The sequence below is a fragment of the Leopardus geoffroyi genome, chromosome C3 (assembly GCF_018350155.1).
Source record: "Leopardus geoffroyi isolate Oge1 chromosome C3, O.geoffroyi_Oge1_pat1.0, whole genome shotgun sequence".
Classification (NCBI taxonomy): domain Eukaryota; kingdom Metazoa; phylum Chordata; class Mammalia; order Carnivora; family Felidae; genus Leopardus; species Leopardus geoffroyi.
The window spans coordinates 85,717,859-85,742,534 of NC_059338.1; the positions used below are offsets into that span (position 1 = coordinate 85,717,859).

The following is a 24,676-nucleotide window of genomic DNA, read 5'->3' on the forward strand; positions in this document are numbered from 1 at the left end:
CGTGTGGAGGGAGGTCCTTAGGGGAACCTGGTGGGTGTGGAATGGCTTTGGGGGCTGGCCTGGACCCCTAGTAGGGCTCCATGCAGGAGTTGCCCAAAGGGCCACCCAGGATGATTGTAGGGGCCTCAAGAACATCTATTTCTTTCATTTCGGTAATTACGTATTCACTTTAATATGTTTAAAATATACTTAGCACATCCAGCCTGTAATTTCATGTAATTATGTATTTTCACATATATTATTATTATTTAGGAGAAGGCTAAATTTTTTTTTTTTTTTTTTTTTTTTTTAGAGTGACTTGATTAGAGTAGAAAACTAAGCAAATAATAACACAGGCTACAAGTCGATACGGCAAAACCTCTGATGGGGGAGCTGGAACAACTGGAGTTTTGAGAAACACTACTTTCTCGGGGAATCCAATATCCACGCCAAAAATATCAACGGAGCCTAGATCCAGCTGAGGGGGATGGTTGGAGATCTCTTTCAGGAACCACATTGGTCTATTTCCATGCTTTCAATGTATAGGAACTTTTGGAAGGGGAAAGGTGCATGAGAGGTTTTTTGTTCCGGTTTGTTTTAATCAAGACTTTGATGTATCCAAGGCCCTGGGGATTGTAGATGAAGAGATGCTGTCAAGGGGGTAAATGAAAAACAACCCATGAGGGTCACCTGGGTGGTTCACTCGGTTAAGTGTCCAACTTCAGCTCAGGTCATGATCTGTTTGTGGATTCGAGCCCTGCATTGGGCTCTGTGCTGACAGCTCAGAGCCTGGAGCCCGCTTCGGAATCTGTACCACCCTCTCTCTCTGCCCCTCCCTCTCTGTATCTCAATAAATGAATAAATTTTTTTTTTTTTTTTAAAAGAAAATCCATGAAGTGAAATCTGAAAAGGTAGGGAGAGAGTGATGAATGGAATTGAGATGAATTGCATCACAAGGCTTTCTAGTCATCAGACTATTGTTTATTATTTATTTATTAAAAAAAATTTTTTTTAATGTTTTTATTTATTTTTGAGACAGAGACAGAGCGTGAGCAGGGGAGGGGCAGAGAGAGGAGGAGACGCAGAATCTGAAGCAGGCTCCAGGCTCTGAGCTGTCAGCACAGAGCCTGACGCGGGGCTCGAACTCACGGAGTGTGAGATCATGATCTGAACCGAAGTCGGACGCTCAACCGACTGAGCCACCCAGGCGCCCCCAGACTATTGTTTCAAAAGAAAAGAAAGACTGGGGCGCCTGGGTGGCTCAGCTGTTACGTGTCTAAATTTGGCTCAGGTCACGATCTTGAGGTTTGTGGGTTTGAGTTCCGCATCAGGCTCTGTGCTGACAGCTCAGAGCCTGGCCTGCTTCAGATTCTGCGTCTCTGTGTCTCCCTCTCTCTGCTCCTCCCCTGCTCGTGCTATGTTTCTCTCTCTCAAAAATAAAATGAACATTAAGAAAGAAAAAGATGTAAAACTTTCTGTATTTACCTACAGTCTTTTTGGAGCTTTTGACCCAAAAGTGTGGTGTTTAGATAGCTGTAACTCTAGTGTGTGTGTGTGTGTGTGTGTGTGTGTGTGTGTGTGTTCTGTTTGGCTTTATCAACTCAACATTAATAACTTTGCGTGCCAGGTGCATACGGTCTCCACATGGAGTCTGATTCAGAATCCGCCAAAACACTTGTTAAAATGCAGATTGTGGGGCCTGCCTCCCAGGATTCTGACTCAGTGGTCTAGAGTGGGGCCTGGGCATCTGCATTTTAGCAAGCTCTTCAGAGTGTCTGATAAAGGGGCTCCTGGACCTTACTTTGACAAACCTTGGTGCCTAGGAAATACACGATTCAGCTGTGGACCCCACCCTCAAGAGAACACGGCCAAGGGAGGGAGATGACGTACCCATAATAAATCATAAGGTAGAAAGTACCTCATGTGGTAGGAGAACAGAAATAAAGTACAAGGGAGCTCTCACCACCATCACCCAGCCCATGGGTGCCCAAGCATCCTGTTCCTGAAGGGTCCATGCTTGTGCCGTATTGTATTTCAACCAACCTTAGTCTTTTCTTTCAATTCTTTTTTATTTTGTTTACTTATATATTTTGAGAGAGAGAGAGAGAAAGAGAGAGAGAGAGCACACAAGCAGGGGAGGGGCAGAGAGAAGGAGAGCCAGAGTCCCAAGCAGGCTCTGTGCCATCAGCACACAGCCTGACGCGGGGCTCCAACTCATGAACCATGAGATCATGACCTGAGCCGAGATCAAGAGCCGGGTGCTTAACCAACAGACCTTAAATATTTACTCATAGCATTACTCCTCCATCTGGCAGAGAATCATTTCCATGATCTAGGCTCTTATCTTTCATTTTGGTGAAGGGTGTTGGGAAAAAGAATAATATTTTGCGGCATGTGAAAATTAGAGTCAAGCTGCAGTGTCTGTAAATACAGTTTTATGGGAACACAGCCACTGTCATTCATTCACGTCCTGTCGGTGCTATACCTCCATGCTGCCACGGCACAGTTAAGTAGTTCTAACAAAGAACAGATGTCCTGCAAAGCTGAGAATATTTAATGGCTGGCCCTTCCCATAAAAACTTGCCTACCCTTGCTTTTGAAATTTGCTTTGAAGCATCATTACATAGGATGAGAACATCCTGTAGTCCAGGGCTAACTTTGCCCCACTCTGGCCAGTGGGAGAAGGAACATTCTCAGGCCTGTGTGAGTTCAGATGTGTGTTCTCTCTGATCTTCTGGGAGGTTCTTTCCCCACCCCAGGTAGCTTCTTCACTGGCACAAGCTGATGATGACTTAGCTGAGGACTCCAGGGGGACCCTCTGAACATCTCCAGAGCTCCCTCTCTGGGCAGCTGTCTCCTTTCCAGTCCTCTGCTCTGCAAATTCTAGCTGCTTGCCCTCCCTGAACCTTCAGCTCTGTTTCCTCAATAAAGACTGACCACCAGGGCTCCTGCTGGATCCCCCTCTCCCTGAGGGGGTCCAGGGACTCTCTAGGCAGTAAGCAAGGGCAGTGTCCAATGTCCTGTTGTCCAACATCTGAGAAATCATAGATGTTGTCCAGATTTTTAGTTGTAAAAGGTGAGAGGGCAAATCCCCTGTCTGCTTGTCCATCATTGCCAGAACGGAACTTAGTAGTTCAAGAGGTGAGTGTAAATTTACCTTTATAGCAACAGCAATGCAACAGGAAAATAGTTATCATTTTTATTGGTGATAAAGTCACAGGGACTGTTAATTATACTGCAGTTTATAATTGCAGGAAATGCTAAGTTCCGATTAGAGATTAGTAAAAGTAAAGATGTAATTTTTTCCCCCGTACTGATTCATAAACCTTCTGAATTTTATCCACAGTCCCCTGGGGGCCCATGGTTTCCCGGATGAGAGCCTTGTGCTAAGATGTAACAGTACTTTTTCTTCTGAGTATTGAAGATCCTTTCATTGGCCCTCTCGTAGCACTTAGTGTCAATTGTCTTGGAGCGTATTCCTCACAAAGTTCCCTGTTTTGTACAAAACAGAAGCCTCCGTTTTTTTTTCTCTGTGGCAACAACATTCCAAATCCTTTCTGCATAACACCCATGTTTCATCATCCTTAGCCTGGTTTTTGCTGTTCTCTAATCAGAGACTAATCAGAGTCTCTGTTCTTTGTGAACTGTGGTGACTAAAAGTAGCCTAGAAACTCAGCTGGGGGCTCCCATGCAGAGCCTAATGGCCGGAGTGTCCCTGGACGGTGAGTGACAACCTTTCTCATACATTCCAGCAGCATACGGACTCCGTCTTAATGGCCCGCACTTCTGGTTTGTATTCCGTTTACGACGAAGGATGGCCATCCTTGGGTTGCTTCCTTTCAAAATTGTATCTTGCTTTTTCTTTTTGTTTTAAAACCAGTTCTGTATTTGCTCACTAAAAAAATTCCCACTCAGGGTGCCTGGGTTAAGTGGTTGACTCCGTTGTTTTAAGTGTCTGACTTTGGCTCAGGTCACGATCTCGCTGTTCGTAGGTTGGAGCCCCGCGCTGGGCTCTGTGCTGACAGCTGGGAGTCTGAAGTCTGCTTCCGATTCTGTGTCTCCCAGTCTTTCTCTGCTCCTCCCCTGCTCATGCTCTCTCTCTCAAAAATAAATAAACATTAAAAATTAAAAAAAAATCCCCACTCAATGTGGGGAAATGTTTATGGCATCGTTACATTGGGTCATTCTGCCATCCACTGAATGATTACGAGGTCATCTTTAGGGACTGAATTTTTTCCTTCCCAACAGCAGGATGAACAGAGAACAGAAATGGCCAGAACTTTTACTCCATTATACTTAAAAAAAAAAAAAAGAGTAGTCTCTACCTGAACCCTCTGAAATTCAAAAGCTCTCAGTAAGTAACCTTTCTTTTCATGGCAGTTAGTTATTTGCATAGATTCAATAAGACTCTGTTCTCCTTGTAACAGGACACCGTTGGAAACACTAGTTATTTTACCAAGGCTTTGACTGGAATGTCGTATTTGAGACCGACATTCATAGACTCAGATAAGACCAAACAGTTGTAAGGAATTCTAAGGTTGACTTTATGAAGCATGAAGCCAATAAGGCCCCCTGGAAATGTTGGCCGGATACGTCACTTACGGAGTTCCCAGCATCCTCTCCAGGTGAGCACAGAATGTCCCTCCCCGGCAGGTGCAGGAACCTCAGGATATCTTGGGGACCTCATGAAGAGGAATTCGCCCAAATTAACAGGTGTTGCAGGCATGACTGTTGGCAAGTACTTGGCCTGGCTTCTGGGCCTGGAGAGGCTACTAAAAGTTCAATCTAGATTCCTTGTAAAAAGTTCCAGCAAAACAAATTTTCAAAGATCTACGTGACCAATCGCTGTTCTGGCTGAGCTTATGTAAACAATTAGGCCGAGTGTGTTAAAACTGGACTTGATCTACAAACAAATTAGTCTTGATTCGGCTATCTCTGGAAATGAAGGCTATTCGAGAGAAAAATTCTGTTTCATCAATGCACCTTTATGGATGTTAAATTCTACTTCTGGTGGTCTTTAAAGGTTTGTTGCTTGCCCAAACTACACGACTTGAGGTAAGCTTCAGAGAACTCGTCACAAAAACTCACGTAGAGAAAATGGTTGTGCCTGTTGTCCTCTGGGTCATTCAAGAGGACACAGACATTTGAGTTACAAATCTGAAAAACCCATCTGATTCCCACTGCCTGTTCCCACTCCCATCCGAAGAGGCGTCAAGGCAGACATCTAAATATCTTCTCCCTGGCAGCACTGGGTTTGTAACCTGCTCTAACCATCAACCTACAGTTTTCTTGTTTCTATAAAAGTACCTCTTGTGAATTACCTGACGGCTTACTAGGCAAAACAGAGTCTATACAATGGTTAACACCACCCACTACACAATCAAGGCCTTAAAAGACTCTCAAAATAACATTATATTATTAAACACTAACATAACTCGAGTGCACGAAATAATTTTACAAAATAAAACGGCATTAGATGTTTTCACTGCTGCACAAGGTAGAACTTCTGCCCTCATAAAAACAAAATGCTGTGTATACGTTCCAGATTACCGCAAAAATCTTTCGGAGTCTCCAATTGACAAGTACTCGTATTGGTGCTTTAAATGATCCCTCTCTCCCTTTAATAATTGGTTAAACTCCTGGACTAAAGGAAGGTTTTTGTCAACTGTCAAAGGACAGATTTGGGCTTCTTCTTTTGGTTAATTTAACATGTTTTGCTGTTTTCTCCCTGGTCTCTCCACTCCTTCACTGCCACAACTTCAAGCCAACAGATGATCCTTTCTGCTCGAGAAAACTCCCATATGTTATCAGCTCTGGATACAGCTGCCTGAGGCTTTCCTAACTCCTATTAAATTCTCAACTGACCAACCTTGACCCATAAGCAGGGACGTCTCTACGCCCCTATCTAGCCGGAAGAAGCTACGGGAGATGAGACCTTCCGCTTTCAACAACCTTAAAGATTTAAGGATCAAAATCGCTCAGGGGGGAAAATGATGAGGGAAACAAACGCAAGAAAAATGTAGCTTAAATTAAATTTCCTTACAGCCTGCAGCCCGCTGACAGATGTCAGACGCCTGCAGGGTGAACATTCCCCAAGACCTTTATGTGTGTGCCTTAATGCGTACACTTCCTTTAAAAACTAAAAGCAACCTTATCTTGTCAACAGTTAAATCTTCAGGTCCTGTGAGACCCTGCTTTCAGCATACAGAAATCCCTTAAAAACTAACTTTATCCCTAACTGCCCCTCCCCGCCAAACCTAAAAGGATATAATCAGTCGCTCCTCAGGACTCCAGGGCAGCTCTCTGCCCATGGGTCCTATCACCGTGCTTTAATAAAATCACCTTTTTGCATAAAATAAAGCCGTCAATTAGAACTATTGGTTACTATTAGTGACCAATGCATATAAGATACCTACACAATAGGGACATAAAGAAATAGAAATAGGTAAAATTAAGCTCCTTAGGGCTATCGGTCAGTAGTCTTAGCTTCTCGTTAACCCTTAACAGTTCCTTAGTAATTGCTACTTTTTTTTTTTTTTAAGTTGATTTATTTTGAGAGAGAGGCTCTAGTAGCACAGAGCCTAACTCGGGGCTCGAACTCACGGACCGTGAGATCACAACCTGAGCAGAAGTCGGCGCTTAACTGACGAGCCTCCCAGGCGCCCCTAGTAACTACTACTTTTAATCCTGTGTTTCTTCAGCCTTGATTTCCCGGTTGAATTTAGGGCACCAATAGCTTCTTATAGCTGCTGGCTAGTTCCAAATGATCACGAAGAAAGCGCTCTCCTCCCTGACCTGTAAAGCAATCTCCACTCAGCTGGTTTGGAACATTTATATGCCATAAAATTCACTGTTGGAAGAGTTGAATTCAGTGACTTTTAGAAAATCTCGAGGCGTGCAATCCAGTTTCAGAACACGTCCTTCACCCCAAAGCCATCCCTTGTGCAAGTTACTCTCCATTTCCATCCCCAGCCCCAGGCCACCACGAATCTACTTTCCGTCCCTATGGATTTGTCTTTCCTGGACATTGCTTTTCTTCTTTTTTCTAAAATGTTTATTTATTTTTGAGGGAGAGTGCGCCCGCGCCTGTGCAATCAGGGGTTGGGGGTGGAGAAGACAGAGAGAGAGGGGGACAGAGGATCCAAAGGGGGCTCTGAAATGACAGCAGAGACCCCGATGCGGGGCTCTCGAACTCGCGAACGGTGAGATCATGACCTGAGCTGAAGTCAGACGCTCAACTGACTGAGCCACCCAGGCGCCCCTTTTCTGGTCACTTCATATAATGAAATTAATTCATACACTACATGATCTTTGTGCCTGGCTTCTTCCACGTAACGTAATGCTCAGTCCCACAGGATAGTATGAGCTCGTAAGTTCTCCACTCCAGCTATCTCCAGGTAGTATCCGACCGTGGCCATTCCTGCTTTTGTTTATCCGCTCACCAGCTGGACAGTTGGATTGTTTCCACTTTTTTCACGATTATAAATCATATTACTTATGAATGTTCACACATGAGTCTTTGTGCAAACATGTTTTTACTTCTCTTGGGTAGATACCTAAGGGTAGATTTGCTGGGTTGTGCAGTAAGTTTATGTTTAACACCTTTTTTAAAAGGTGTGTGTTTATTTTTGCGAGACAGAGAGAGAGAGAGAGAGAGAGGGAGAGAGAGAGAGAGGGAGGAGCAAAGAGAGAGGGAGACAGAGAATCCCAAGCAGGCTCCACACTGTTCAGCACAGACCCCGACGTGGGGCTCGAACCCATGAACCGTGAGATGATGACCTGAGAGGATGATCAAGAGCCAGATGCTGAACTGACTGAGCCCCATGTTTAACACCTTTTCAAAAAGCCAGACTTTTCAAAGTGGCTGCACCGATTCCCATCTCCCCAAGCGAGGTAGGAGGGCTCCTCCTTCTGCTGTTGTAACTGCTTTCCTTTCAGAAGTGAGTCCCTTCTTCGGAGTCGGACACAAGCCGGCAGGCAGATCTCCCAAACGAAACAAGTTTCCAACAACACCCTCACGATTCACTCCCCATTCTCCCAAACACGTTTCACAGACTCCTTAACTTGTTCTGAGTCTTGGTACCTGATTTCCTAGTGTTTGGTTACTCAACAATTTTCCTCTATTTCCTTTCTCTGTGTCACCATCCTCTATACACGGTGCTCACATGACCTCTTATGGGATTTATTTTTCAAATATCTGTCTGCCTCAACTAGACACTAAGCCCCCTCTGGAGGGGAGACTTTTGTATCCAGAGGCTAACACAAAACATGGCACAGAGCGGGCCTTAAAGAGTATTTGTTGAATGAGCAGTTGAAGAGGCGATGTGCACGTTTGGTTCAAATATATACTAATTTCCATATCAGCCTGTTTTCCTTCAAAAGGGCTTATACTCCCTTAGGACCTGTTCACTGAACACATGACACAGAATCTTAAGAGTTTATGGAAACCTTGGGGAGAAGCCCAAATCTTTCGGTTCACCCGCAAACTCTGAGGCCTGGAGGGACAGTGACTCACCCAAGGTCGCCTGTATGTGGCAGGCGGGAGTACCAGGGCGAGCCGCTCCCAGAAGAAACCTGCCGTCAAGAGAGGGGAACCGGAGTGCTGGGGAGCCCAGGGGATACTGAGGCAACGGGGGGAGCTGGTCTGTGGCAGAATCCTGAGTGCCGGGCCTGAACTCCACTCTGTAGGAAAGGAATGAACGTTTTTGAGTAGGATGTGAGATCGTCCCATCGGTGTTCTAGCAGATTAATATGGCGAGGGGGCAGACGGGAGGTCAGAGAAGGGTCTGAGCGTGAAACAGAGAGGGAGCGCCCAGACTTGGGGGGTCTGCCCGGGGATGACGGAGTCTGTGAGCCTGGGAAACGGTGGTCTCAGAACTGGGAATAAGGAAGGTGGGGCAGACGCGCAGGTCTGATCACGTATGTGTTCTCCGCAGCCCCCGGGGGCAAATGGCCTCGCGTGTCAGAGGGCTGCTTCTGCACTCACCGTTCCAGTCCAATGTGGGCTCTTCCACGCACAAGCGAGCGACCTTGGGCAAATGACCTCATGACTCTGAGCCTTGGCCTCCCCATCTGTGAAACAGGGGTGATAACAACCTCCTGGGATTGTGGGGAAGATTAACTTAGGTGATACATTTGAGGTACTTAGACCTGAGCCTGCGGTGTAGCCAGAGATGAGTCCACGGTGGCCTCGGGGCTTCCTCCTCCTGTCCTCGCGTGAACTTTCAGGAGGTGACTGGTGGGCAGGAAGCCACACTCACTGGGAGCTGCCTTAAGCCGGACACCCGGTGTTTGAAGTTCTACATAAGGTAAAGGATAAACTGTCTTATCTTTTGGAGTGTGTGGAAATGTTTTAAACTTCACTGGAAGTTACTTTCGAGGAACTAGAATTTATTGTTATTTTTATTTATTTATTTAAAACAAAAATTTTTTAATGTTTTTATTTATTTTTGAGACAGAGGGAGACAGAGCATGAGCAGGGGAGGGACAGAGAGAGAGGGAGACACGGACTCCGAAGCAGGCTCCAGGCTCTGAGCTGTCAGCGCAGAGCCCGACATGGGGCTTGAACTCCCAGACTGTGAGATCATGACCCGAGCTGAAGTCGGACGCTCAGCCGACCGAGCCACCCAGGCGCCCCTCGAGGAACTAGCATTTAAAAAAAGTATTTTTTTTAATGTGTATTCATTTTTGAGAGAGAGAGAGAGAGAGAGAGAGCGTGTGCGAGTGGGGGAGGGGCAGAGAGAGAGGGAGACGAGACACAGAATCTGAGGCAGGCTCCAGGCTCTGAGTTTCCAGCACAGAGCCCGACACGGGGCTCGAACTCATGCACTGCAAGATTATGTATGACTTGAGCCAAAGTCGGGCGCTTAATCGACTGAGCCACCCAGGTGCCCCAAGGAACTAGCATTTTTTTTTTTTTTTTTAAATTTTTTTTTTTTTCAACGTTTATTTATTTTTGGGACAGAGAGAGACAGAGCATGAACGGGGGAGGAGCAGAGAGAGAGGGAGACACAGAATCGGAAACAGGCTCCAGGCTCTGAGCCATCAGCCCAGAGCCCGACGCGGGGCTCGAACTCACGGACCGTGAGATCGTGACCTGGCTGAAGTCGGACGCTTAACCAACTGCGCCACCCAGGCGCCCCATGAACTAGCATTTTTAAAAAGATGCCATGTGCATACCGTGGTCTAAGTCTGAAATGTCACATACGGGAAAAAATTGATTTAGCTACAATGTCTTGTAGGGTTTTCAAATGTCACCTGTGGGGCCTTGGGTGATCTCACACAGGTCTCTGGGGCCGCCCTGGCAGAAGGGGATAGAAACTCCTCTCGACTAGAGCTGCTCCCCTTTTAACGAGCAATACGAGTTCACTGAAGAAAAGGTTTCACTTGTTTTGGAAAACGCTTGTAACAGAAATTTAACAAATATGTTAGGACAACCAAATGGCAAATCTTCAAAGATGAAAATAAATTCTATATAAAACTTCAAATTGTTTAATTGGCTAGACAAATTCATGAAACATAGCTTCTGAAGACTAAAAAAGAAGGAAAAAAACCTCACAAGATACGAAAGGCTGCACCTCTTCCACAGCGGAATGGTGTTATTTGGCATTTTTCGAACGGATACTGGTGTCCACACCAATATTCTGGAATTCTCTTTAGAAAGAGTCGGGGAAAACACAAACCAAATCTTGGGCAAGTATTTCATGCTTGTCGCTATCTGTTTAGGAAACAAAGTATTTCACAAAAGAACCACATTCCATGAAAAGTCTGTTTGTTCTGGCTTAAAACATAATCATTTCCTCAGGAAGTCTGATTCAGATGAAGCAGCTTAAGAAATTCAAATTGACTTGGTTTGTAGACAACCGAATGTCATCCTCCTTTCTGAATTCCATGAACGTGTTTTCAAAATTAACTCTGCCATTTAGACTAGGCATTTAAACTCAACTATGCGTTATTTTATGGCCTTCGCTGCCTAGCAGACGTTAACTCCGGCTAATGCACCTCTTTGCATACATGCATGGATATGCTTGTTTATTTACAGAAGCTTCATGTTTTAAATGTGGACTTTGAATAGATTTTTGGATCTAAATAAACCAATAGGGAGGAGGAGAGTACAGGATTAAGAATTCAGACTCTGGGACTAGGGCTACCTGAGGTCTTGTCCCAGCTCAGCCACTTAGGAGCTCTGTGGCCTTCCACGGGCTCCTTCACCTCTCTGTGCCTCGTTGGACTTATCTGTAAAGTGGGAATAGTAAGTGTACCTCTCTCATCAGGCAGTGAAGACTACAGGAGTGAACATAGATATGTCAACTTGGAACAGCACCTGGAACACAGTAAGTGCCCAATAAATGTTAGCAATTGTTAACGTTTCTCGGTTTCCTTGTGTATCTGGTTGATAAAAGGTTGCTATGGAAATTATTAATAGATTAGCACTCTTCACACAATTCGAATATATCCCAAGACATTCAATTTAAAGACCTGGCCGGTCCTCCTCAGTCCACAGACTTTCAGGGCCAAAGGGACACCAGAGAACATTTCGCTTCACATCTCTACTTCATGGTTGAAAACCCCAAGGCCCAGGGGCATGAGAGCCACCGAGCGAGGCAGAGACCGTCAGGATGTGGTTGCTTCTGACGACACTTTAGGCTCTCAGAGGGCTGTGGCGAAGTTTCCATTAAGGGCATCAACTACCATTGCCCTGATAAGCCCGTTACCGGAGCGTTCTGGGCTGGTCAGAATGACAAATAAAAGCATTTACATATTTGGAACTGTCAGTAGACAAAGTAAATTTGCTTTATAACCTCAGGCTGTTATTTATGATGCTGATAGAAAATGCTTGCACCTGGGATGTTTCTACACGTTTCCACGTCAATATCCTTTGAAAGACGTTGTTCAGTTAAAACTATAATAAAAAAACAGTCAGAAATATTAGGAATAGAAAGGCCTGGCCCCACCATGCCTGCACCATTGGAACAGTTTACACACCGGGGGGTGCACGGATAGGGCACGCCGCAGGTAACCAAAGGTTTATTTCAAATTATAGGACACTCAAAAATAAACAATATAATATGCTTGAAGTTTTGTTGTGACATAGAAAAATGCTTCCGATTACACTTAAAACCTTCGAGTTTTACCCCAACAAAGTATACTTTGCAGCCAGTCGAAGTGCTCTGACAAGCACCGCTCTCTCCAGATGGCTGGGGTAGGAGGTAGGCTGCAGACATCCCTGTAGGGAGGTGTGTTTGTCCTACTCGGAGTGACGAGTTTTCTTCTTGTTGTGGCTCTCGATGGCCCTTCTAAGTGCTTCATCCTGGATGAGGTCTGACATTCTCACATCTGTGTGGCTACAGCCAATTTTGGGGCAACTGGAAAGGATAAGAAGATCACTTAACTTGAGGCCTTCAGCATGAGCTTCTCTCACATACGAGTATTTCAGTGAAGACATTTTACCCCAAAGGAGCATGTCTGAGAAATCAGGACTGATGCAAACTCACTCATTTATTCCCCGAGTGCCTACTGGAGCCAGGCCAGGTGCTGGGGGCATAGGCCATGGCCAAGCAGGGCCCACCTTCCAGTGGGGACACAGATAACCGATAAGTCACCAAAGAGTGCTGGCTATACGTTTATTCACGTTAAGTGCTCTGAAGGAAAGGAAGCAAGGTCAAGGGGAGAGTGCGGGGTGAGGCTTCTCTAGCTGGGTCAGGGCAAGCCTCACTGAGCAGGTCTTATCGAGAACAAGTGTTGTGTGTGGCCCAGGCAGAGGCAGGAGCCTAGGAGGCAGCAGCTTGGTGGCCTGGAGTGAAAAAGCAAGGTCAATATGGCTGAAACACCCAGGGCTAGAGGGAGGGCATTTGGAGAGGAGGTCGGAGGGTCAGGGGGCCTTTGGATTTTATTTTTTATGTATTTTTAAAAAATGTTTACTTTTGAGACACGGGGGTGGGGGGGTGGTGGTGAGAGAGAGAGAGAGCATGCGCGTACAAGTGGGGGAGGGGCAGAGAGAAGGAGACACAGACCTGGAAGCAGGTTCCAGGCTCCGAGCTGTCAGCACAGAGCCTGACGTGGGGCTCGAACCCACAAACTGCGAGATCGTGACCTGGGCCGAAGTCAGACCAGGCGGCCCTAGATTTTATGTGAAATATGAAGAGAATTTGAGAGTTTGAGATCGGGGAGGGATGCCACTTGGTTTATGTTTAGAAAGCATGGCTCTGGCTGCTTAATGCAGAAGACAAGCAGAGTGGAAGCAGGAAAACAAGAGGGCCCTGGGCAGTCCGGGCGAGAGGGCGGTGTGGCCGGGGCTGGTGGCAGTGGCCAGCTTCAGGGCAGAAGCGGACACAGAACCTGTAGGACTCGCTGTTGGGTCAGAGGCAGAGCGTAAGGGAAAAGAAGGGCTGAGCTTCGTCAGAGTCTGCCCCCCTCCCCTGCCCCATGGGTAACTGGCAGTGCCCTTTCTCTCTAAAGAGAACAACTGGAAAACCAGGCTGGGGATGGGGATGGATCTAGGAGACCCTGGTTGGCATATATTCCCTCCGAAATGGCCACCAGTCCCTCCCGGAGGGAGACTGCGTGGGTTGGTGGAGAATCAGGGGAAAAGCTGTGGCTGAAGAAATCAGCGCGTGAGTCACCCATGGAGGGGGAGGTGCTTGACGCCATGGCTGTGTTTAGATGTGGTCTCCTCTGGGGGCAGTGGGCTGCATGAAGTCACCTGGTTTCTTCTGTCTGGACTTAGGGTGACCCGGTTTTGAATTTGGCCAACATCTACTGGCATTCTGAGCCTCTATTCCCTCAGATCTGAAGTGGGGGCAGGATTCCTACTTCCCAGGGCTAAAGGCAACTCGGTGCCTAGCATCCCTGATCATCGTACTTCTGATACATTTTGCTTTTTTAAAAATTGATTTTAAATTTATTTTTTATTTTAGAGAGCGAGCGAGCGAGTGGGGTAGAGGGGCAGAGGCGGGGAGAGAGAGAATCCCACCTACCATCCTGGGATCATGACCTGAGCCGAAATCAGCAGCTGGACACACAACCAACTGAGCCACCCAGGCACCTCTCTTCCATACATTTTAAACTTGCTGATCTCTCGGTCTCTTGCATACACCTACTGTATGCATGCCGCACATTCGTGCATGCATTTGACCTTCTGTGTGGTCCGTCCTGTGCTAGGTTCTAAGCACCCAACTGTGACATACAAATGTAGGTTCCTGCCCACACAGAGCTCCAGCCCAGTGGCCTGAGACAACTCTCCGAAAAGCACAGGTATATTAAGACACGAAATAACAGCTACAAGACAAGAGCAAAAATAACAAATACAAGACGAAAGACATAAACCAGAAGGGGAAGAAAGTTGATTGCGGGAACTCATCTGTCCAGTGGTAGGAAGCCCAGCTTTTCAACGTGAAGGAGAAACATCTTCTGGGCTTGTGCTTTCTGGACCAAGGTGTCTTTATATAAGAAAGGACAAAAAAGTGTAATGGACAACATGCTTGCTAACAATATTTATTTTTAAAAATACTGAAATGAGCCCCACGGGGGCAGGTACGTGCGCTAAAACGTGACTATAAAAAGGCCCTCACAGGACAGAGGACCGGGGTGATCTGCCCAGGGATGCCTCCTTCTGGAGACTTGGCTCTGTGTTAGAGTAAGGACTGGGGGCACTTGAGAAAGGTCTCACACTGGTTTCCCAAAGTGAACTGCTTCGTCAACCGTGACAGCCAACAGCTGAGATTATGAGGATACAGACACTTTCACGACACATTCAGACGACATGTGCCGGGGTCACCCTCGCTTCATACTGACGAGCCTGGTGGACACGCACTGTCACGGTGGGCCTGGGTCTCTTCCCACTTCCTAGAACCGAATCTCTAGCACCTACAGCCAGATGATGAATAAGCGTGGAGGGGGAAGGGGAGGCTGAGGTGGGGAGGACTTCTGGTGACATCAGGGGCCCTGTGGAGGAGTGCGAGGACTCTGAGAACGTCTGATGGGGTCAACTGCACGCTCACTGCTGAGCCCGCAGGCACATTCTTCTCAAAGGACAATGGATGGAGCCCAGGGTGACCTATGTCAAACAGAATTCTGACGTCACTGAGGGGATCGACCCTGGGCACAGAGGCATTAACTAAAAAGCCCTCCCAAGGGGGAACTGATGGCCTCTTGATACAAATACAGGCTCAAGAGTGAAAGAGACGTGGGCTCGAGTCTCCTGGCTGTGACCCTCTGGGCAAGTGGCTTTACTTCCTGTGCCCCAGTTTCTTCTTCCATGAAGATGAGACAGAATGTAGGGTCGCCGTGAGAGGTAAGTAGGATAATGTATGATGAGGGTTATGGAACTGGCTCAGATGCCACACGGTTTCTGCCCTCGTCCATGGCTTCAGCTCCCAAGAAGCACCTGGAGAGGAGGTAGCCCACTGACGATGCTGGTGGGCCACGGGCGGGCCACGGTGCACGGGGCGCTGTGGCAGGATGGACGAGGGCACTCCGCCCAGCATGAATGAGGGCTCAGGGATGATGCAGGAGCTGGGGGAGAACCTTGTTTCTCACCCCATCTCGAATAAACAAACACAAGTTTTTTAGCTACAAAGGGTAAGATGAGGCCATCATGACATGATACTGAATCAGGGCACTCCTTCTCTGGAGAAATAACACTCTACAGAAGCATTAGTTCATTAATCCCCAGGACATCCTGGTGAGCAAGCCAAGTGTGGCAATACCCAATCCCAAGTTCTCGCGTCATTGCTGTGCAGAAGTCAGACCTACTGGCCTCAAAGGAGAGGCTGGGTCCTGAACTCAGGTCACTGAGGGCAGAAGACGCCACCAGAGCAGTGGGCAAACGTGCAAGTGTCTACTGAACAAACAGAGCACGGGTCTCAGGGGTCCCAGAAGGCGGCAGGGAACCCTGGCCTCAGTCTCAGCTCAAAGGTACAAGATTCCGAGTCTTGTGAGCTCTTGGGTCTGGGTCCCGAGAATTCCAGGGTCCAATTCAGCTCTAAAAGAGGTCTATGGATATCTCTGGAAGTCTGAGTGGGATGGATTCCCATCATACCTAAACACGCCGAGTAGCTCTGTCCTACATCCTCTGAGTCTCAAATAATGTGTCACCGAGCAGTGAGGTAAGTAATAACACGGACGTTCTCGACCTTTATAACCTGACTGCTGTTTGTTTAGCGTTCTGTAGTTCAAAAGGAGCCTTCTCTTAAGTGGTTTGCTTCTCCGCTGCCAAGAAATGTCCTGGTCCAGATCTAGACTGGAATTTCTCCGCTGCTTCTTTAATCCTAAAATTCCATGAGACGTTACTGTCATTTCTACTCTGCAGGTGAAGAAATTGAGGCCCTGGGAGGCGAAATGCCCCGTGGGCCAATGGAGAGAGAGAGAGAGGCCCTTCAACGACACAGTCCCAGTCAATTTGGTTTTATTCTACGTGCTGTTCAGTGTGACTGTTTGTTAAACACGGTTCCTGTTCTTTCACAAAAAAAGAAAAGAAATGACTGTGGAACACTGGAAATATGTTATTAATATGAGACTCACAAGGCGGCTTTGTCAGTAAGAACACACCCAGCCCTCTTATTCAGGAAACGGTTTTAACTGCTGTATTTCGTGAGGGCTACAGTCGCCACAATTTTATTCCTCCTCGAGCCGGTGGAGAGGGGTCTTTCCAGAGGCTGAAGCATGGACAGGAGGCTTCAGTCGGCGCCCAGTAAGGAAATGGACTGGAACTGCAGTCTAACACGACGTAACTAGATCCATCTAGGAGGGAGAACTGAGATGTCTCAAACTGGATGTGTCACAGGCATTTTTGAACAAAGGGGACCCAGAACTGCTCGTCACGCTCACATGCATCATGGGAAATGACACTACTTCATGCACTCAGGAAGCTCTGGAGTAGGTGATGAAGAGGCCCGGCAGTGGTGATCTGCTGCTCCCGCGATAAGCAGCACCCTCCGTCTTCTTCCTCTCTCGCCTGGCTACGTCTCAGACGGCTTCACTGGGGTCTTCTTCCTCGGACTCTCTTTTCATTAATGAGGGAAGCGCCTTTCTGAAGGTCCATGTGGGGGCCCCGAGGCGGGTGCTGAGGGGGGTGAGGTGGGCAGAGCAGGGCTGGCCTGGCGCTGCCCACAGCCAGGTCACAGTCCTGTCCTTGCTCTCAGTCAGCTGTCACGTGCCCCGAGCTGCCCCTCTGGGGTTGGGCTCCTCGGTACCAATAGCCTCACAACGACATCTCGAGCTCAGAGCTCTCTCCTTGGTCCAAAACGCCACGTGTTCTGCACCCCCTGGACACTTCCAAATGGCTGTGTTGCTAGGACTTCAAGGTCAGCATGACCCCCAACTGTGCCTCTCACAATCCTTCCTAAATGTGTTCCGCGCTCCCGCCCTCTCAGTTGGCTGATGACCCTCAGCCCCCTCCACCGCTTCTGGACACCGGGTTTATTCATTTATTTTTTTAAATTTTTTATTTTTTAATGTTTATTTATTTCTGAGACAGAGAGAGACAGAGCATGAGTGAGGGAGGGGCAGAGAGAGAGGGAGACACAGAATCTGAAGCGGGCTCCAGGCTCTGAGCTGTCAGCACAGAGCCCCACGAGGGGCTCGAACTCACAGACCGCGAGATCACGACCTGAGCCGAAGTCGGTCTCTCAACCGACTGAGCCACCCAGGCGCCCCTGGACACCGGGTTTAGAATCGACAGTCACCCTCCACTCCTTCCTCCCTTCGACTCTCAGTTGCCAAATCCTGCCAGCTGTGCCTCCATGATGGCCCCATTCTCGTTCCCTGATACCTGTGACTCTTGCCTCAGTCAGGCTCCCATCACCGTAACTTAATCTCCTGCAAAGGCATCCTCACTGACATTGCTACCCCACGCCTTTTTAATCCATCCCTTGAACTGTACTGGAGTGACTTCCTAAACTCCAGCTTGACTCACCTCATTCCCTCAAAACCCTGCAATGTTGCCTTGTGCCTCTAGAATAATGGCAACAAGGATAGTGGTGGCGGTGATGGTGTCTTCCGAGTCTTGCCGTGGACCAGGGGCTTTCAAGTACTTCACACAGATCTTCCTCAAATTTCAAACATACCCGTGAGGCCATTACAACTATTACCACCAATTTATAGACGAGGAAACTAATGAAATCCCAACCTTTGACGCCTCTAAGGGAATCCTTATACCACTCTCCTCAGTGTTATTGTCCACGGCATCCTTCTACTTTTCCCTCTAACATACAGTAACTACAACCGCTCCTTCTGATCACCAAGGAGAACAGGCTCTGAACGGGGCAGGCCTCTTGGCTAGAAGGACTCTTCGCCACTGTCCGACGTCCTTCTCATTTGAGGCGCTTGGGTGGCTCAGTCGGTTGAGCATCTGACTTTGGCTCAGCTCACGATCTCACACTTCGAGCCCTGCGCTGGGCCTGCTTTGGATCCTCTGTCCCCACCCTCTCTCTGCCCCTCCCCTGCTCACACTCTCTCTCTCAAAAATAAATTAAAACACAAAATTGAAATCCTTCTCATTTTTTCAAGGCCCAGTCAAAACAGTACCTTCTCTGTAACTCTCCCGCATTCCTTCCACTTGGATTTAACTGTTATTATTAAGCTATGAGAATCTGCAGAATTTGCCCTAAGTTATAGAGAGGTATGACAGAAAAAAGAAACTTTTCTAAATGACAAATGTTACTCAAGTGCTCAAGTAGCATGTATACCTCGAAAGAGAAAAAAAAGCTAAAGGATATTAGAAAGTCAAATAGGTAATTAAGAAGATCCATTTAAATGTGAGCCGGGTCTTGTAGTCACTATCCCCATCCAGAGGCTCATGAGAAACGCACGTTGCTACCAGTGCCCGCCCTTCCCGCATCTGACTCGGGGAGAAGATCACAAACTTTAAGACAGACGAGCTGTGAAATGGGACTATCTGGGAATATCTGTTCTTAGCAATTATCATTTTAACAAACTAACAGTTTGTTTTTCCGAGAATGAACACAGAAAAAAAGTCAGCAGAAAGGGAAGGCTCAGACCTTCAGAAGCAAAAGGAAATTATATTCACAGGGAATCTGGAAGGTTGACTAGGGAAATACAACGTCTCGACTGGGACTCAAAAATGTACTCGAATGCTCTCAATTTTGCAACCGGTAGGCCATTCTTCTAGAGTAAATAGGGTAAATGACTTGACTTAGTGACCATCAAGATTATGTACAGTCTCAAATACCCTATCTCTGAGTCCACACCCACAGGAGGAGTGGTGGGGAATTCCAATTCTGGGTCTGGACCAGCAAATTTCTGGGTGATGGAGAAGGGAGCTACACTTCAAAGTGACTGTTATCAAAAGTCCACCGAGACCTGGTCACACCTGCAATTCCATTCCTAGGACAAACCTGTGATAAGAGCACAAGAAATGCCAAACTGAATTATAGCTAGTTGGGCCAACTCAGGATTCCATACTGTCACAGGAACACAGCCATGGTCCTCCCAGGTTGAGCGCCAGAGGGGTAGGAATGTGCAGGTGGGGGGTAGAAATATATATAAAACAGGTGTAAGACGAAGATTCTCCAAATATTCCAATTAAGAAAAAAATTCTCACGGAAGTGACCCCAAAATTCACTTGAACCTTTTGGGAAGCTATTTAAGTAATTAAAGATGCGAAAGGTTTTCCCTGACAATTAAATCTTGATCAGACCTCTGGATACAAATCTTATCTCAGAACATTTTAAACAAATTACCTGTACTGCAGGATGCAAAACAAACAAACAAACAAACAAACAAACAACCCCCCCCCCCCAAACTGCCATTCTTTCTTGGGTGAGTATACACGGAATGTGAAAAAGAAATCTTTCAGTATCAGAGTTCTCCTTTGTTTTTTTTTTTCAGGCTATAGCACAATTTCATAAAAATTCCTATTATTTAATGATGAACATGCCACCGGAGTCCTTTCTCTCCTGTTTCGAAGGTGTGGCTGAAATTTCTTTAGCTTCTTCCTGAACAGACTACTAATTTTTCCGTCATGTATTGTTTTTCCAGAAAGCCAGCTTCCATGTTTATACTCTGAGGGAGGTGAATGGGCTTTAGCGGGGGGGAACATTTAAGTATCTTTTCCTCTAGCGTGAGCATACCACCTCTGACTGACCACCACTGGGAAGGCTCACTTCCCTTCCTGCATCGACTCACCAGGCCTTTTTCTTCCGCCTGTGCTTGGACTCAATCATGCGAACAATGGCTTCCTCTTCATAGGTGTGGCCACACACTTTATTTTTCACCGGTTTCTTCATTTCCACCTGCAATCAAGGAGACATTCAGCTTTTAGGAATGATAATGAGCCACTTCCAGTAACTTCTCCAAGTCACCGAATTATTTGGCACTGTTTTTTCCTCATCTTGGGGCTTCCTATGTTTAAGCTCCCCATCTCATGGCTTTAGATAATTGTTAGGGCCGATGGCCACAGAGGAAAAGGCAGGGAGACCGTGCATGGCTCCGATGTCAGTTGGCCTATGGGTCAAGAATTTCTTCCTTGATCCCTCAGGGCATGGTTGCCTGAAAAGTCTTGGACCTATCCTCTTGGACCTCATCACTCTCCTTTCGTCCCTCCTTACCCTGGATGTAAGATCAAGTTAAAAAGCAAACAGGAGTCTTTTGCCTCTTTGTCTTTTTGGGAAGGAGGAGGAGACGGTACCTGTGTAATGGGGCAGATGAAGTTGGTCTGGCTCTGGGTCACAATCATATCTTCATCAACTCCTTCTGTTCCATCAACCTCTCTGTCGGCTTGAAGACCATCTAGAGGGAAAAAGGGAAGTCGCTGAGCCTCGTTGGTCTAACAGTGTGCCAAGGACAGGAAGGAACGGAAGGAAGGAGGTTAACTGTTTCCCAGTGTCTGCTGGGAACCTTGCTGGGCACTTGGATGCACGTTAACTCTTTTGCTCTTGAAAGAATCCTGCAGGGTAGGTAGGATTCTGCCCATGTTTGATCAGGAAACAGATTGAGAGCAGTGAAATAGCTTTTTCAAAACGACAGAGAATTAATTTCTGAGGGAGTACTGTCCAGTAATCAAGAGTGTGGCTTTGGAGTCAGAAGGACCTGGTTATCCCTTGCACTTCCAGCTGAGGGACCTTGGGCTGGCAAGATCTTTTTTGAAAGCCTTTACTTTATGGCTCTGGTGAAAAGATTAAAGAGGCGAAGAATGTAGTATGCTTTGTACAGCCCCTGGCACAAGGAGACACTCAATAATAAATGGTTACTACTGCTAGGTAGCTCAGGGGTTCTCAAACCTTTTGGTCTTAGAACACTTTTATACTTTTAGAAATTATCGAGGACCCCCCAAAATTTCTTTGGGGTTATAGTTATCAATATTTGCCATAGTAGATATTAAGACTGAGGGTTTAAAAAATATGCATTTATTAATTCATTAAAACAAAAAGCAACTCCAGGGGCGGCTGGCTGGCTCAGTTGGGGGGGGAGCATGTGACTCTTGATTTTGGGGTCATAAGTTTGAGCCTCACGTTGGGTGTAGAGATTACTTAAGCAAACACAACTTAAGTAATTACATTTTCCGGAACAACAACAAAAAAGGGTTAGAGATAAAAGGTGGCATTGTTTTTACATTTTTGAAAATATCTTTACTGTTTGGCTTAAGACAAGATAGTTAGCCTTTGATATGTGTGTATGCATCTAGTCTGTCGTGATATCACGTTGTGTAGCCTCTGGAAAAATACACTTACGGAAAGATAGTGAAAAAGACAAGTGACATCTTAGTATTAGTATGAAGACAGTTTTGACCTCATGGGTACCCAGAAAGCTCTCAGAGAACCCTAGGAGTCCCTGGCCCACACTTTGACAACTGCTGAACACATGCCTGGTAGGGCTGCCTTCGGATAGCTTATTTGATTCTGAAATCTATGTTCTGTTCATTTCGTCACGTTTGCCCCTCACTGAGCTGTTGGATGGCTTCTGAACAGGATAATGAGACTAAGTCTCTCATGTGAAAGCTTTTCTTTCTGGAGAAGGGAGACGTCATTTTGCACAAACATCAAATATCAATAGCTCTTTAAACACAAGTGTTGATGGTGCCTTCCTTCCTCCTCCCCTGCCCCCCACACCCCTGCTCCCTTTCCTGTCCTTACTCTCTTCTTCCTTCCCTTCCTTCTTCATTCTGGCAAAATAACATCGACATTGAAAATTGCTTTGTTTTCACGGTGTGAGGGAAACCCTTGTCTCAGGTTAGGATGGTCCTGCACATCGTTCAGTTCCTAGAACGGATGGCCCTAGCCTCCTACCTCTGCCAGATGGAGTGTCTGTCCAGAAAAGTACTACTGGGGGCAGGAAAAGGGCCACAGAGTGCTTGTTCAAGGTCACCCAGTGAACTAATGGCTGCCACCCAGGGATTCTGCCTCTAGTTACTGGTTTTTTTTTTTGTTTTGTTTTGTAGGGGTTTCACCTTGTTTTAGGAGACTACTGTTATTTATACACCAGCTTGTACTTTCCTAGAGAAATGTCCCTGAAAGCAGCTCTCATTCCTTGAGGAAGACAAGAGTGGAGACCTCAGAGCTTAGGACTTCCCGGGCAGAGCATTTTTAACCGTACGGAGCCCGGGGCCTTCTAACTTTTCAAGGGCTGTAAAAATGTCTGAGACCTTGAAAACTATTTGTTGGCTTCACAACAGGCTAACTACAAAGCTGAATTAATAAATGATAAAGGTCTACAAAATGTAATGTTAGGTTAACTTCGTTAATTGCTGACTTGGCAATCAAAAATATTTCATTTGGAAGCAATACGCAGGCTGGATTTAGGTTTTAACTTCGTAATTCCCAAGTATGCTAAAATAATTTCTGATAAATAGACAATAATAAGCCACTTGTGACCAACCTATTTCCAAAGCAAAACCATGAAAATCTTTTTTAAAAATTTTGTCAGCAATAAAATTATATTTAATGTGGAGGCTGCCCTACTTTCGTATGTTTGCCGTGATGTGGGATGGGGCCAATGAAGGGTTTTTGGGTCTCCCAGGACCTGCTGGTATTCACGGAGCAGGAGTTAGACTCCTACAGGAGTCCTTTCTCAACCCAGTGATTGCTCACAATGGCTCAGGAAAGTTGGAGGAGAAGAAAAGTCTAGAAGCAGAGCTAAGAACATTCTGTCTCTTTAATTCACTCTCCAAAGCCTCCTCCTGTGGGCAGCTACTGCCAATTTCTGATTATATGCTGGGTAGTCAAAATTAAAGCCCCTCTTTGTCCATTTCTTACAGGGCTCATTCCGAACTGACAACGGATTTCTGACCGTATATGTTATACTGTGGAATTCATCAGAAAATCTGTGAGATGAATAACAGAATTCAGCCAATGTGAAAGACTGTGGGTTTGTTTTCTATTTTCTATTTTTAAATTTCAAAAGGTAGAGGAAGCAAGAAAGCACAACTCAAATGCAATGCCGACCACTAAGGAAGGCTGAGTGGGGAACTCAGAAACTGTAGGTGGCTATCAACATCCGTGATCACGAAAGAAGGTAACAAAAGTAAGACTGAGGAAGAATGCCATGCGGTGAGTAATAGCCCACGGCCCGAGAGTCTAAAAAGAGAAAGATTCTCAAGAGCTAAACTTCTCTTGAGATAGAACATTTCCTCACCCGAAATCTTTATTTATAGAAAGTGATATTAATGTCGGGATCTACAATGTGCTAACAAAAGGTCACATCTGGCAATAAATATCAGTCACACTAATTTCGCTGATCCAAAGATAAAACTTAAAAAAAACATTTTTTTTTTTTTTTTTTTTTTTTAACGCAGAGCCTGACATAGGGCTCAAACTCACAAACTGTGAGATCATGACCTGAGCTGAAATCAAGAGTCGGATGCTTAATCAACTGAGCCACCCAGGCGCCCCTAACACTTTTGACAGAGTACTCAGCAGGGATGTGTCCAGGTATGAGGTAGTAACTTGAATGTGACTTCTTCGGATGTCATAAAATGAACATGAAAAGGAAACAGAAGCTGTGGAAATACTTGAGGTAGTAATTAAGTCAACAATCGAGGAATTCCAAAAGTCTATGAATATTCCCTAGTGATGTAAAGTTAGGGGGTAGGGAGGGCACACTGTTGAACCCCTAGATGTGGGTTCATGGTTAGTTCTGACGGGGAGTGAGGAGCTAAGCAGCCCTGTCTTCGGCCTGCCCCAGTCAGCCATCATCCTTCTAGATGCTACTGGAATTATTCTTACTGACTCATTTTCCTTCGTTCCTCACATCTGAACCATTGGCAAGTTCTGTTGACTGGTTCTAAACTCCACTCCCTAAATCTAAATCTAGCCCCTTCTCTCGATTTCTACTACATCCCAGTCCAAACCACCATGGCCTCCCGCCCAGACCTCTGCCGTAGCCTCCTGCCTAGAATCTCCGCCTTGACCAGGGTCGCAATGCTCCCGTGCACGCTTCTTATGAGTGGCGCTCACAGCCAACCTCCCTGACCCGTCTCCCTCTCACCCACCACGCTTGACTCACACTGGTCTTTTCTCTGTTTCTGGAACATGCCACACTCTTTCCCATCTTTGGGTCTATACACTAACCTGACTGGAATGTTCCTTCTCCTGATCTTTGCTTTTCCTACTCCTTCTTGTCATTTTAAAATGTCAATTTAAATGTTATCTCTCTGGAGAGGCCTTCTCTAATGTCCCGAGCTAAAAGAGGCCACCCAAGCGTGCTCTGGCACATGACACAGTTGTGACTATGCACTGCACGT

General features: G+C 46.4%; 1 protein-coding gene and 1 long non-coding RNA gene across 5 annotated transcripts in view; both read right to left on the minus strand.

The window, feature by feature from the left end:
• Positions 1 to 9,448, minus strand: part of LOC123585476 — a 33,224-nt gene extending 23,776 nt beyond the window's left edge. For all 3 annotated transcript variants that reach the window (XR_006706221.1, XR_006706220.1, XR_006706222.1), the window contains exon 1: positions 8,495 to 9,448. This is a non-coding gene — a long non-coding RNA (uncharacterized LOC123585476). The remainder of the gene's footprint in view (positions 1 to 8,494) is intronic.
• Positions 9,449 to 10,447: 999 nt separating this feature from the next.
• NSMCE2 (NSE2 (MMS21) homolog, SMC5-SMC6 complex SUMO ligase) overlaps positions 10,448 to 24,676 on the minus strand; it is a 216,977-nt gene continuing 202,748 nt past the window's right edge. For both annotated transcript variants that reach the window (XM_045453702.1, XM_045453701.1), the window contains 3 exons: positions 20,627 to 20,727; positions 20,125 to 20,231; positions 10,448 to 12,344 (listed from right to left, as the gene is read on the minus strand). In XM_045453702.1, coding sequence (XP_045309658.1) covers positions 12,227 to 12,344; positions 20,125 to 20,231; positions 20,627 to 20,727 — 326 coding nt within the window. In that variant the 3' untranslated portion in view covers positions 10,448 to 12,226. The remainder of the gene's footprint in view (positions 12,345 to 20,124; positions 20,232 to 20,626; positions 20,728 to 24,676) is intronic.